The 14829-nt window shown below is 39.6% G+C and overlaps 1 protein-coding gene across 1 annotated transcript in view; it reads left to right on the top strand.

Moving 5' to 3' along the window:
- CDH20 (cadherin 20) overlaps positions 1 to 14829 on the top strand; it is a 73980-nt gene that overhangs the window by 45341 nt on the left and 13810 nt on the right. Inside the window, 1 exon segment of the mRNA XM_036762359.1 lies at positions 8245 to 8362. Within this exon segment, the coding sequence (XP_036618254.1) occupies positions 8245 to 8362 (118 nt within the window).

Raw genomic sequence — 14829 nt, 5'->3', positions numbered from 1 at the left:
GACCTCTTCTCAGAAAAGTATTTTGATTGCATAAAATAAAATTACATAGGCTCACCCAGGAAATAAATTCTATTGAAGTAAAGATGTAATGTTTTTCCCATACAAGTTTACAGACCCACCTGTAATCTATCTTCAGACCCCATATGGGGTCCATGGACCCCCGGCTAAGAACCTTTGTTCTAGAGACAATCTATTTCACCTATGAACAACTCATATTGGTTGGAAGTCTAAACCTGTCTCTCTTCAACTTCCACTCATTATTCCTGGTTTTTCCCTCTGAGTCCAGTAGAAGAATCCCTCTTCCATTTAAAAACACTTCAGAGACTTGAAGACATCTACCATTTCATCCTTTAATCTAAGCATCAGGCAGAATTGGATAAAATATGGGGAAGGAGGTGACAGTCTCCATGATGACAAGCCTATTCTGCTTGGAAATCTGATCCCAAGGTCAATGCCCCCAAACTATTCCTGCTTTTCACAACTTCTTCCCACACTCCACATCTGAACCAATAGATTCTCTCAAAGCTCTTCATTTCTTCAAAATGGTTGCCATGGCTGCGGTAGTATGGCCTTATCTGGGTGGTGTAGAAGAATGGAATGGGATGGAAAAGAATGGGAGGGAATGGAAGTGAGTAGAACGGGATGGATGAAATGGATTAGGATGGGATGGGATCAAACACGAAGAGCTGCCTGTCATTTGTATGTCTGGATCATTTGTAAATTGGGGACTATCTGTACTAGTCAATCTTGAATAGGAGCTGTTGTCTTTAGCTCCCCCTAGTGCTTTCTACTAGGATTGCATTTCTTCCTCTTCCGCCCAGCACCACTGTGTCATATCTGCATAGCCAAAGCTCTTGAGTATCTTCATGAGTTCACCAGACAGTGACCACACACTTTCTGCTCTACCTGCATACATAAGATAGAATGATTTTTCTCTAAGGGGAAAAAAGCTTTATCTGTTTGATCCATCTTCACTGTCTTTACCTCACCAACTTGTTCAGTTTGATAGTCTATAAAACACTAAAAAGTAATTTAGAAAATCTAGGTACAATTCTAATGCCTTGCCTGTGAATTGTTAACCTTAATATTTGCTTGAACTGTTGAAGTTCCATTCACAAAAACCCAGAATCTGAGAGTTGGAATGGGCTTCAGTGGTCATATAATCCATTTGTTGTTCATTTGTTTCAGTTATGTCCAACTTTGCATGTCCCTATTTGGGGTTTTCTTGGTAAAGTTACTGGAGTAGTTTCCCATTTTCTTATCCAGCACTTTTTACAAATGAGGAAACTAAGGCAAAAAGGGTGAAGTGACTTGCCCAGGATCACACAACTAGCCAGTGTCTGAGGCCAGATTTGAACTTGGAAAGATGAATGTTCCTGACTGCAGGCCTGGCGCTCTATTCAATGTATCACCTATCTGGCCCATATAATCCAACCAGTGCTCAAAAAAATAATAATAATTCTCCTAGAAACATAAAAGGGACTGAGAAGCAAAAGGGGCTGGGTGGTACAGTGGACAGAGTGCTGGATTTGGAGGCAGCAAGACCTGCGTCTGAATCTTTCTGGGCACTTAATACTGTGTGACCTTAGGCAGAGCAGTTTCCTTGTCTGTGAAATAGAACTAATAAAAAAAAGCCTTTCATCTCAGGGTTGTTGTGAGGATCAAATACGATAATTTATGTAGAGCTCTTTGAAAACTTTAAAACTTTATGTAAAGGTTGGCTCTTACTTTTTTTTTTTTGCTTTTGCTTTTTTTCTTTTTTTTCTTTTTTTAATTTAATTTATTTAATATATTTAGTTTTCAGCATTGATTTTCACAAGAGTTTGAATTAAAAATTTTCTCCCCATTTCTACCCTCCTGCACACTCCAAGATGGTGTATATTCTGGTTGCCCCGTTCCCCAGTCAGCCCTCCCTTCTGTCACCCCACTCACCTCCCATCCCCTTTTCCCTTCTTCTCTTGTAGGGCAAGATAAATTTCTATGTCCCATTGCCTGTGTATCTTATTTCCTAGTTGCATGCAAAAACTTTTTTTTGTTTGTTTTTGAATGTCTGTTTTTAAAACTTTGAGTTCCAAATTCTCTCCCCTCTTCCCTCCCCGCCCACCCTCCCTAAGAAGGCAAGCAATTCAACATAGGCCACATGCATATCATCACGTAAAACCCTTCCACAATACTCATGTTGTGAAAGACTATGTTTTGCTCCTTCCTAACCTACCCCCCTTTATTGAATTTTCTCCCTTGACCCTGTCCCTTTTCAAAAGTGTTTGTTTTTGATTACCTCCTCCCCCTGTCTGCCCTCCCTTCTATAGTCCCCCCTTTTTCATCTTCTTCCTCCTTCTTTCCTGTGGGGTAAGATACCCAATTGAGTGTGTATGGTATTCCCTCCTCAGGTCAAATCTGATGAGAGCAAGATTTACTCATTCCTCGTCACCTGCCCCCTCTTCCCTTCCTAGAGAACAACTTTTTCTTGCCACTTTATGCGAGATAATTTACCCCTTTCTATCTCTCCCTTTCTCCCTCTCTCAATATATTCCTCTCTCATCCCTTAATTTGGTTTTATTTTTTTAGATATCATCCCTTCATATTCAACTCACCCTGTGCCCTCTGTCTATATATATATACATACATATACATACACACATATATATGCATATTCCTTTCATCTACTCTGATACTGAGGTCTCATGAATCATACACATCAGCTTTCCATGTAGGAATGTGAACAAAACAGTTCGACTTTAGTAAGTCCCTTATGATTTCTCTTTCTTGTTTACCATTTCATGCTTCTCTTGATTCTTATGTTTGAAAGTCAAATTTTCTATTCAACTCTGGTCTTTTCACTGAGAAAGCTTGAAAGTCCTCTATTTTATTGAAAATCCATATTTTGCCTTGGAGCATGATACTCAGTTTTGCTGGGTAGGTGATTCTTGGCTTTAATCCTAGTTCCATTCACCTCCGGAACATCATATTCCAAGCCCTTCGATCCCTTAATGTGGAAGCTGCTAGATCCTGTGTTATCTTGATTATTTTTCCACAACACTCAAATTGTTTCTTTCTGGCTGCTTGCATTACTTTCTCCTTGATCTGGGAGCTCTGGAATTTGGCAACAATATTCCTAGGAGTTTTCTTTTAGGGATCCTTTTGAGGAGGCGATCACTGGATTCTTTCCATTTCTATTTTGCCCTGTGACTCTAGAATATCAGGGCAGTTCTCCTTGATAATTTCTTCAAAGATGATATCTAGGCTCTTTTTTTGATCATGGCTTTCAGGTAGTCCAATAATTTTTAAATTCTCTCTCCTGGATCTATTTTCCAGGTCAGTGGTTTTTCCAATGAGATATTTCACATTGTCTTCCACTTTTTCATTACTTTGTTTCTGTTTTATAATATCTTGATTTCTCATAAAGTCACTAGCTTCCACTTGCTCCCATTTAATTTTTAAGGTAGTATTTTCTTCAGTGGTCTTTTGGACCTCCTTTTCCATTTGGCTGATTCTGCCTTTCAATGCATTCTTCTCCTCATTGGCTTTTTGGAGCTCTTTTGCCACTTGAGTTAGTCTATTTTTTAAGGTGTTGTTGTCTTCAGTGTATTTTTCAGCATTTTTTTGTGTCTCCTTTAGCAAGTCATTGACTTGTTTTTCATGGTTTCTCACATCCTTCTCATTTCTCTTCCCAATTTTTCCTCTACTTCTCTAACTTGCTTTCCAAATCCTTTTGAGCTCTTCCATGACCTGAGACCAGTTCATGTTTTTCTTGGAAGCTTTTGTTGTAGGCTCTTTGACTTTGTTAACTTCTTCTGTCTGTATGTTTTGGTCTTCTTTGTCACCAAAGAAAGAATCCAAAGTCTGAGACTGAATCTGAGTGTGTTTTTGCTGCCTGGCCATATTCCCAGCCAACTAACTTGACCCTTGAGTTTTTCAGCAGGGTATGACTGCTTGTAGGGTTTAGAGAACTATGTTCCACGCCTGGAGGGATGTGCCAGCTCTGCCACACCAGCACTCCTCCTTCCCCAAGAACCCCCAACCCGGACTGGACTCAGATCTTAAGCCGGCTCTGCACTCCTGCTCTGATCCACCACTTAATTTCTCCCACCAGGTGGGCCTGGGCTGGAAGCAACTGCAGCTGTAGTTCTGTAGCTGCACCACCCCCACTGTCCCTGGGGCAGTGGCTGAGCCACAAACTCTTTCTTTAACTCTGTCTCCCGCAGCTTTTTCCACTAACCTTCTCTGTTGTGTTTGGTGTTTTGTGGGTTGAGAAGTCTGACAACTGCCACAGCTCGCTGATTCAGGGCACTAGGGCCTGTTCCGCCAGCTCCTGGTCTGGTTGGTCCTGCCGTTGCCCCACGCTGGGCTCTGCTCTGCTCCACTCCCAGCTCCGTGCATGATAGACCTCATCCAGCGACCATCAAGGCTGTCCTGGGCTGGATCCCTGCTTCCCTCTGCTATTTTGCGGGTTCTGCATTGTAGAATTTGTTCAGAGCCATTTTTATAGGTTTTTGGAGGGACCTGGCAGGAGTTCATGCAAGTCCCCTGCTTTCCGGCTGCCATCTTGGCTCTGCCCCCTAAGCTCTTACTTTTAAGAGGATATTAAGAAGTCTTATCATTTTAGAAAAAAATAAAATACTCTCTGCTTTTCACAAAATCACTAATTTTCAGAGTCCAAGGGAATCTAAGCAGCTGTCTGGCCAAATCCATACCCTCAAAGATTTCCTATGACTATACATTTGACAAGTGGTCATCTAACCTTCCTTAAGGACTTACATTGAGCCCATGCATCTTCCCAAGGCAGCCCAATCCACTTCAGACTTCGGTAATTACTAGAGAGGTTTCCTGACATTGAGCCTAAATGTGATTCTTTGCAACTTCCATATTTCTTAGCTTTAGGGGGGAAAAGATGTTTTCTGACAGGTTAACAGACTCTTGCCATTGTTCTTCTTAAATGGAATCACCCAAGCAAATCCACCCTTCTACAGTCCTTATTTGAAAAGTTCTACAATGGACTCACCTTTAAACACAACCTACTAGTGACAAAAACCACAGAATTGAGAGTGTAAGCATCCAGAGTATTGCATGAAAGTCGTTAGTTGCATCTGGGAACCCCTTCTTTTACCCCACATACATTCTTTTCTCTCCTGCCTGGCTATTGAAAATTGGTTGCTTTGAATTAGGCTCCAGGACTTATGATTTGTTTTGGGGCACTTTGTTCATTTTTCAAATCACCTTCTGTAGACGCAGCTAAATTTATCAAAAGTTGAATTTCCTTGTGTTAGTGGCCATAGCAGGCCTCTAAGAAAGCGTGAATGTGCTTTTTTCCCAGCAAGTGACCTTGAAGAAGGCACAGAGATGAATCATCCAGGATACTTTGAATGACTGAGGGCAAGAATGAAACTTGCCTATCATATCCCAAGTAAGACTTGATGAAAGGATCTGTCATTGCCTAAGACTATGACTGGGGGGTACTCCTAACCTAGATCTAGGCATGAAGATTTGCCCTTTCATTTTGAAAACACAGTAACCTCACAGTTCTTCCCTAAAAAATCTATGTGTCATGTTGGACATTCTAAAATAGCCTTTCCTGATAAATGTGCAGAATTGCAGATCCATTTCTTTGTAGCCACACATCAAATAATGCAAGTCTCACAGTGCTTGGCACATAGTAGGTGCTTACAAATGCTTGTTTGTCGATTGATTGATCTCCCCCTTATTTAACTGCTTGGGGACTAGAGGGATGATTTCATTGCTATTTGGAACTTCCAGGTAAGGAAGACAGGTAAGCATCTTCTCTGCAACTTATAATCTTAGAGCATTTCCTAGTACACTGAAAAGTTAAAAGACTTGCCCAGGGTCACACCAAGTCAGCAGGTGTCAGAGGAGCCTAAATCCAGGTCTTCCGATCCTAAGGTTAGCTCTCTCTCCACTATCCAAACTGCTTTTCAGCTTAACAAACACTATAAAATATCCAGCAATGTACTTGCAAAGGGGAAAAAAGGGCTTCTCCAGGGTATCAGGGAATAGAGAAAAACACAGAGAGCAGAAGATGCTGAAGATTCTAGGAACCTACACAGAAGTGAGTGAGCAGAACGGATCTGAAGCAAAATTGTAAACTAAGCAAAGGTGCCTTCAGCAAACTCTTGGCTCCCTTTCTATAACTCCTTTCTCTTACCTGACATCCAATAGTGTCTCTCTCTCTCTCTCTCTCTCTCTCTCTCTCTCTCTCTCTCTCTCTCTCTCTTTCTCTCTCTCTCTTTCCCCTGCTCCACTAACCCCCATCCTTAGCAAACCTCTTCCAACCCCATTTCTACCATCATACTGTTATCTTCTCTGCATTCCTTTCACTCGGTATTCTATTTTTCTCCAAGATGAGAAATCTGTAGCCTGTAAACCCAGTACTCACTGATATGTTAATGAATGCTGAAATGGTAACATATCCTTCTATATTTGATCAGAGAGGACTCCAGGATGGAAGGACTGAAGCTGAAGGAAGGACTAACTCTGGGGTTTTGAGTGACCATAGAGGGTAGACAGTAGAGACACTGGAGTGCAGCTGGGGCCTTGTGGCCCTGCTTCAAGATCTTTTTAGTAAAACAGCTCATTATCTGTGAATTAGTGCAACCTTTCTAGAGAGCAATTTGGAATGATGCAAAAGAAGTGGTTAAGCTATCCTCATTCTTTGACCTAGAGATTCCACTACTAAGCATAGACCCCATGGAGGTCACACACACACACACACACACACACACACACACACACACACACACACTAACACAGAGCTTCATAAACACTAAAATATTTATAGTGGAACTTTTTGTGGCAGCAAAGAAAAGCAAATAAATTGGGGATTGGCTAAACCAGTTAGGATAGTGAACTGTGCAGTAAGAGAACATGATGAATACAGAGAAACATGGAAAACCTTGCGTGAGTTGATGCAAAGAGAAGTAAGCAAAACAAAAAAAAAACCAAAATAATATATTCAATGATACAGCAATGTAACTGGAAAGTATAACAATGACAAAACAATAAAAAATAAGCACTATAATATTACAAAGAACAAGCATGGCCCCAAAAAAGGAATATGAGAAAACACCTCCCCCTCCTTCTTTGCAGAAATGAGAGTGGGGGGATTTGTCTATAGGTGTACAACATTGTATATGCTGTCAGATTTTTTTTTAATTTACTGATCTGTGCAGTGTATAGAGCATGAGACTTGAATTAAAGAATACCTGAATTTGAATCTTGCCTCAGACAATTAATATCTTTGTGAACATGGGCAAATAATTTAACTTCTCTGTGACTCAGTTTCCTCATCTATAAAATGAGGCAATTGAACTAGATATTCTCTAAAGTTGATTCCGGATTGAAATCTAAGATCCTGTGGTATCGATTTCCTTATCTGTAAAATAGGGATAATAATGGCACTCACCATCTGGGTGGTGCAGTGGATAGAACATTGGACTTGGAGTCAGACTCAAGTTCAAATGCAACCTTAGACACTAACTGTGTGGCACGGGGCGAGTCATTTACTCTCTGCCTGCCTCAGCTTCTTCATCTCTAAAATGAGGATAATTAATAGCACCCATCTTCCAGAGTTGTGAGGATCAATTGAGATAATATGTGAAAAGTGCTTAGCACCATGCCTGGCACATCAGTAATTGATAAATGCTTACTCCCTTCCTTCCCTTTCCCCCTACCTCACAACGTCGTTGTGAGGACCAAGTGAGTTAACATATAAAGCTTTTTTTGCAAACCTTAAGGGCTAGATATATTTAGCTATTAGCTCTTCTTTTCAAAAAAAAACAAACTTTGCTATAAGAGAATGGCTCTCTGAGAGTGGAAGGGAAAGGGACACGGGCAAATTTAGATTCTATAAAAACAAAAAATATCAATAAAAGTTGTTTGGTTGTTTTTTTTTTAATTTATTTCCTTTACTCTGCCCCTGGAGAGGCTTGTTCTTTGTATAAGGACACAGCATCCCTGGCCGTGACTCTTCCCAGTAAATTTCACACCAAGCCTTTTAATTTTCTGAGTGACCACAGTAAACAGAACACATGGCCGCCACAATTCCTCAAGCTCTTGGTGAACCTTGTGTTGGGGGGTGGGTGTGGGTGGGGGGTGTTGGGTTAGTTGTTCATTTTTTGCCTTAGCAAGGCATTGATTGGAGAGCAAGAACTCTTGAGTTTTTGTGGGTTGTGGGGGCTTTTCAACTGACTCTAGCTGCTTCACCTGGTTTCTTTTTTTTCCCTTCCATAGCTGATTCAGACAGTGAGCGCAATAGACCAGGATGACCCACAAGATGGTCAGCACTTCTACTACAGCTTGGCTCCTGAGGCAGCTAACAACCCCAACTTCACTCTAAGGGACAATCAAGGTAATGAGAGGGGCCACAGACTGTTACCTATGGCAATGTTCTTTTTGAGAGTTGGGCTGGTGATGCTTTCCATTACAATGCTATTTCCAGTAACACCAAATGATACCTGCTGATTAGAGAGGTCTTCAAGGTCACGTGATCATGCCCATTTTTCTCTAGAGTGTGTTTCCCAGCTCCTAGTGAGCACACATACCCCAGCAGCTCCAGCTTCCCCCCGATGGGCTTGCTGTAGGTTTGTACATCTGGAGCTGAGAGACTTACTATTAATTCATAAAGTTTGCTCAAAGGCAGGAGAAATGCAGCCTTGAGCTGGTATGGGGAAGAGAATCTGGCTGTTCTTTTGACAACTAGTGCCTTTTTAAGTATCTCCACAGGGTATCAGGGATGAAGCACCTTCTACTCTGGCTCCAAGCATTCCTTTCATTTCCCTGACTGGTTGTGATTCTTCTTTATTGCTCTGTCGATGTGGTGAAAGAGTTTGGGGAAGGTGGGAGAAAATGAGCTGGAAAGGAGAATCAGCAAAGCCAGAGAGAAGCACTTGGATGACAGGGACCAGAGTAGCAGGGGAAGTAGTAAGCAAATCTTGGAAAAATACTGAAGAAGAGCAGAGAGGGCTTTAAGGGTTAAGATACAACCATCACAATGCTCTTTCAGTATGCCTAGTTAGTGCAGTGGATAGAGTACTAGGTATGGAGTCAGGGAGACTTGAGTTCAAATCCAGATTCAAACTATCATCATCAACATTACTGTTATTATCATTAATTTCCCCATTTAAAGGCAGCTAGGTGGCACAGTGGACAGAATGCAGGGCCTGGAGTCAGGAAGACACATCTCCCTGAGTCCAAATCTAGCCTCAGACACTTACTTGCTGTGTAACCCTGGACAAATCACTTAACCCTGGTTGCCTCAGTTTCTTCATCTGTAAAATGAACTAGAGAAGGAAATGGCAAAGCACTCCAGTATCTTTGCCAAGAAACTCCCAAACAGAGTCATAAAGTCAGACACAACTGAAAAATGACTAAACAAAAATCCCCATATTACAGATAAGGAAACCGAGGCTAAGAGCAGATACATGATTTGCCCAAGTTCACATAGTTAAATAAGTTCCGAGGTGAACCTGGGCAAGTTGCTTATCCATTCTCAACCCCAGTCACCTTATCTAAAGAATGGAGATAATCATAGCACCTACCTGACAGGGTTGTTGTAATGATCAAATGAGATAATATATTCAAAGGGCTTTGCAAACCATAAAGTGCTATATTATTATTTTAAAAAAATACTTCACCACTTTTAAAAAATTATCATTAGGGTACTTCAGTTATCTGGATATCTTATGGAATCTATCAACTTCTGATCCATTCATTTCTTACTCCTGAACTGAGTGAACTTAATGTTTTTGATTGTCTAAAATACTAAGAAAGAACTATGTAGCCATTAAAATTTAATATAAAATTGAAATGCACAATTCCTGATTTCCTTATTCTTCTTACCAGGTTGATAGGAGTCAGACAGTGCAGGTAGTATTATGTGTAGTAAAGAGGGCAGTAGAATGGGAGTCAGGAAGACCTAGGTTAAATCCTGCCTCAGTCGCTTACTTACTATATGATACTGACTAAGTGAGTTAACTTCTTTGTGCCCTATTTTCCTCATCTGTACAATGGAGGCTTTTGGATTAGATATTCTCAAAGGTTCCTTCCAGCTCATCAGAGCTGACATTGATATAACACTTAAAGACTGTCAAAGTGTTATGCATTGTCTTATTTGGTCGTCCCAATTCTATGGCTTTCCAGCTATTATTACCGCTGTTTTTTCAGATAAAAGAAGCTATGTTCACACAGGTAGTAAAGGTCATAGGTGGATGCTAACTCACCCACTCAACTTTAAGAGGCAGCTGGCCCATGAATAGAGCATTGGACCTAGAGTCAGGAAGGCCTGAGTTCAAATGTGAACTCAGATGTTTATCAGCTATGTGACTCTGGGTAAGTCACTTAACCCTCATCTGCCTCAATTTCCTCATATGTAAAATGAAGAGGTTGGACATGATGATCTATAAGGTCTTTTTCTGCTCTAAAATCCTATGCATCTATTATTCTTCCAACCAAGCAGATATTCTGCAACTGTTGATAATTATGAAATTTACAAATACAAAGTAAATCTATATAAACCAGTGAAAAAAATTAAGTGAAATCATATAATAGTATTTCAATAATAGCAGAAGAGCTTTACCTTCTCTATTACCTCAACCCAGGATGCAAACAATGGGTAGCAGATATAGTATCTGGTCACTAGGACCCCAGTACCATGAGGGTGGGGGTAACCTGGAGCCAGGCAAGGGAATAGGGGAGACTACACTGTGGGTGCACAGGGACCATCACTTTGAATCACCCAAGTACCGGGAGGCACAAGGTCAGAAGCTTTATCGCTTCACTAGGGAAAGCCCACATCTCTAAATTTCAAGACCCTCTCAGACATAACTACAGTTTCCTTACCTAATTATGGCTTAATCTAAAAAGAGCAACTATTAAACCAGTTTAGTCTAAAAATAATGGGTATTTATAGCCTTGCTCTATTAAATAGAGCCTGCTTTCAATATGAAATCCAATATTTAATATGACACAAATATTATTCAGCGCGATGCAATGGAAAGATAACTGGCTTTGGAGTCAGAGACTCCTGGTTCAAATCCCACTTCTGATGCTACTACTGTGCGACCTTGGGCAAACATTTATATCGCTGAGCCTCAGTTCCTAATCTACAAATGAGGTGATTGGACAAAATGATCTCTAAGGTCTTTTCTACTTTCAAAGTCTATGAATTTATAAATAGCATCACCTTCCACCCATGTCAGCCTCTTTAAAGCAGTCTTGTTTCTTTCATATTATTAATGCTGTAGGGAATAGACTGTAATGTCATTAGTATAGGGAATTCCAAGGTGAAGAAATCCCCATTACCAATCCAGGTTAGAACATTCTCAGTGTATAGTCTTTGAGAGTTGTCTAGAACACTAAAAGGCTAAGTGACTTGCCCAAGGTCTCATAGCCAGTATGTGTCACAAGTAGGATTGAATCCCAGTCTTGCTGTCTTCTCAACCACTCTCTATCCAGCAAGCCATGCATCCTCTCCAGAGTTCATTTTGTAAAATTCTTAGGCAAAAGTGGATAGTAATGAATACTCATAGTTGGAGAGACCTTGATCTTGGTCTCAGACACACACCTCCCCGCCACATACCCTCCAAAGTTTTCAGATCTAATTCACTAAAAAAATTATCAGTACCTGCTATAAAGATCATGGTGCCAGGTATTAGAATTGGAGGGGGTTGGGGGGAATACACAAATTATATAAGACAAGGTCTTTGCCCTCATGGACTTTATATCCAGCTAACAGTTAGATTCCATTCATGATTCTTTGCTGAGTTCTTTCAAACTCACTTTAATTTTCCCTGCAACAAAGTCTGATCTCACAGATCTCTAAAAATGTCAAAATAACTTTTTTTCAGATTTCCCCATTTTGTATCACAGAATCACTGTGATAATTCTATAGGAAAGTCAACAAAAACCTCAATCTGAAATAGTCATATTCCATGACCTTTGACATTTCATTGGTCAGAAGTTATCTATGTAATGCGGAAGTATATTTTAAAAAAGAAGTTATCTGTGTTTTTCCAATTATCTACTTTACAGGAACCCTGCTTGCAAAAATAGTCTTTGACCCCTCACAGGCTTGGAAAGAAAAATCATAGAAAAGAATAGAAGAACTATTGATTTCTAGCATATCATATCACATCCTATCAGACTGCCTGTAGAGTAATTATGCATTTTTCTTCTGCACTGGTATTTGGCACTATACCTACATAGAGAAAAAATATGGTGCAAAATATTAGGGCCAAGATTTCTTACAAGTTACTTTTTGTCCCTTTGCAGTACCAATTTTTGGAGCCAACACCCATACATGAAAGTACTAGAACAGGACAGCTAGGAAAAGGAAATGATTCCTCCCTTGGAATGGCCTCAAAACACCAGTCAGCACATTTCAACAGAAAGCATAACTTTTAATGTCTTCCCATGCCAGTTTCTATACAAGTGCACTTTACTGTAGAACCCTTAGGAAAAGATCCCAGACTCCCAATTTCTGTATTTCTGAAAAGATATCACACTAAAAGAAAATGCGAATCTCTGATCATGTCACCCGCCCTGTTCAACAAATTCCTGGGACTCTCTGTTATCTCTAAGATCAATACAAGCTTCTGTCTTTTACTTTTAAAGCTCTGTACAATCAGACCCCAACCTAACTTTCCTATCTTATTATACATTGCTCCCTTTTACTGCATTCTGCCCTTCCTGCTCTCCTCATACAGAACAATCTAGCTCCCATCTCACACCATCGTACTGGTTGTCTTCCTGACCTGGAGCATACTTGTACTTACACATCACATCTGCCTTTTAGTACAGTAGCACTGCATGATACATAAAATGTGAAAAAGATTCAGTTGCTGCTCTCATGAAAATTGTGGTCTAGTAGAGGAGAAAGACACAAATGTCAATGACTATAATGTATACAACATTTCATGATAAATAGCACATTTAACCACATTAATTTGTCAGGAAATTCTTACAGATTGTGAACTTTGCCTACTGTGCTAATGTGCTACAAATATTGTATCATCTGATTCTCACAATAACCCTTCAAGGTAGGTGCTATTATTATCTCTGCCTAATAGTTGAGGACACCAGGAGGTAGTACGTGAGCAGTTTTAGATGAAAATACACCAATGTTCTATCAAATCTGTGATCTCATCGAGGTAGATATTCCTTCCACTAATGCAGATGACAACCTATCAATTCTGATCCAGTTTGTGGGATGGTCATAAAGCTCTTCACATGCAGTTACTTGAAGTCCATCCCACATGTTTCGAGCATTCTGATATTTCAAGCTATCAATAAAGTAATTGCCTGCCCATCAGATGTCTCGTGCGTTCACTCACTGATCTGCCCATTCTGGTCATTCATATTTTGGATGCCATCCTTCATGTATCTCCTGATGCAACTCCCTCATTTATAATGTGTTGCATCCTTTTCACAACACTACTGCCTTTTGGGTGATCGTCAAGTTCAGGTTTCAGACTCAGATTCCATAGCTTACAGCTTTACAATGTCATGATATTGGATGGAAGTGAATACAGTATTCAAGGGATGGTTCTTTATTTCAGAGAGGTGATTGGGATCATTAAGAGAATCACAAAATTTCCCAAAAGCAATCCAGCCTGCTTTCCTCTTCCTGGCCAACTCTTGGATCAGCTTTTGACTTTTTGCAGTGTCCGTGATATATAGAATAGATCTCTACCATATGTGTGCATGCATATATATGTATGTATGATGTATATACACATATACATATCCACACACATAAGCATTTTTACAGATGGGTTCTAAAGACTGTCCATCCAACTACATACCTCAGCCTATACTAAGGGTCAGCAAACTACAGCACAAATAGTCAAATAAATGATGAAATGAATAGATAGATAGATAGAATATTTTGTTATGCTGATTAGCTACTTGGAATTTTCAGTATCACTATTAATATGCTCTAATGCATTTCTCAAACACATTGTCTCCTCAAATCTATTCTCGTCCACATTTATTTTTGTAAAAGAAAACCTTTCTGTATTTAGACACACTTGAAGAATGTTGAAAATATGGAAAAATTATTACAAAACATCACAGTGCATATAGTTCAAAACTATACTGGAGGAAATTTGATGAACTTATGCTATATGGTTTAGATAGCTAATATATAGTTTTGGGCAAATTATATGTAACAATAGCTAACCATTTATCTAGTATTTTAACATTGTGTTTAACATCTTTTTTATCTTTCCACACTTCTCTCGTATAAGTCCCCACAACTACCTAGGAGATATATATATAGATATATATACATATATATATATATATATATATATGTATATATATATATATACATATATATGTGTGTGTTTGTGTGTGTGTGTATTGTTTTTATATCATTTATATTCCCCACTATATTTCGTCCTCAGCCCCTTCAGAACATCATCCCTTATAATCAAATAATAAAAAGAGGAAGAAAAAGAAAGTTTACCAAAACTAAGCAACACATAGAAAAAGTCTGACATTATATATAGTGTACTACAGCTATTGTCCCCATTTAACAGATGAAGAAACAGAAGATACATAGCTAGTCCAAGGTGAGATTTGAGAACTCAGATCTCTCCTGACTTCAGGATCACCTCTTTCTACTACACCAAGAATTCTTAATCTGGGCTCCACAAAGTTGAGGTTTTTGGTATATTTTCATAATTAAATTTCAGTAAAACTGGTTCCCCTTATAATTCTATATACTTTACAGTATGTATTAAAAATATTATTTGAGAAAAGGTCCACAGCATCATCAGACTTCCAGATGGGGTCCATGACATAAAAAGGTTAAGA

Source organism: Trichosurus vulpecula, chromosome 1, assembly GCF_011100635.1.
Source record: "Trichosurus vulpecula isolate mTriVul1 chromosome 1, mTriVul1.pri, whole genome shotgun sequence".
Taxonomy (NCBI): Eukaryota; Metazoa; Chordata; class Mammalia; order Diprotodontia; family Phalangeridae; genus Trichosurus; species Trichosurus vulpecula.
The sequence above is the reverse complement of the archived record's forward strand: the minus strand, read 5'-3'. Positions and strand labels throughout refer to the sequence as shown.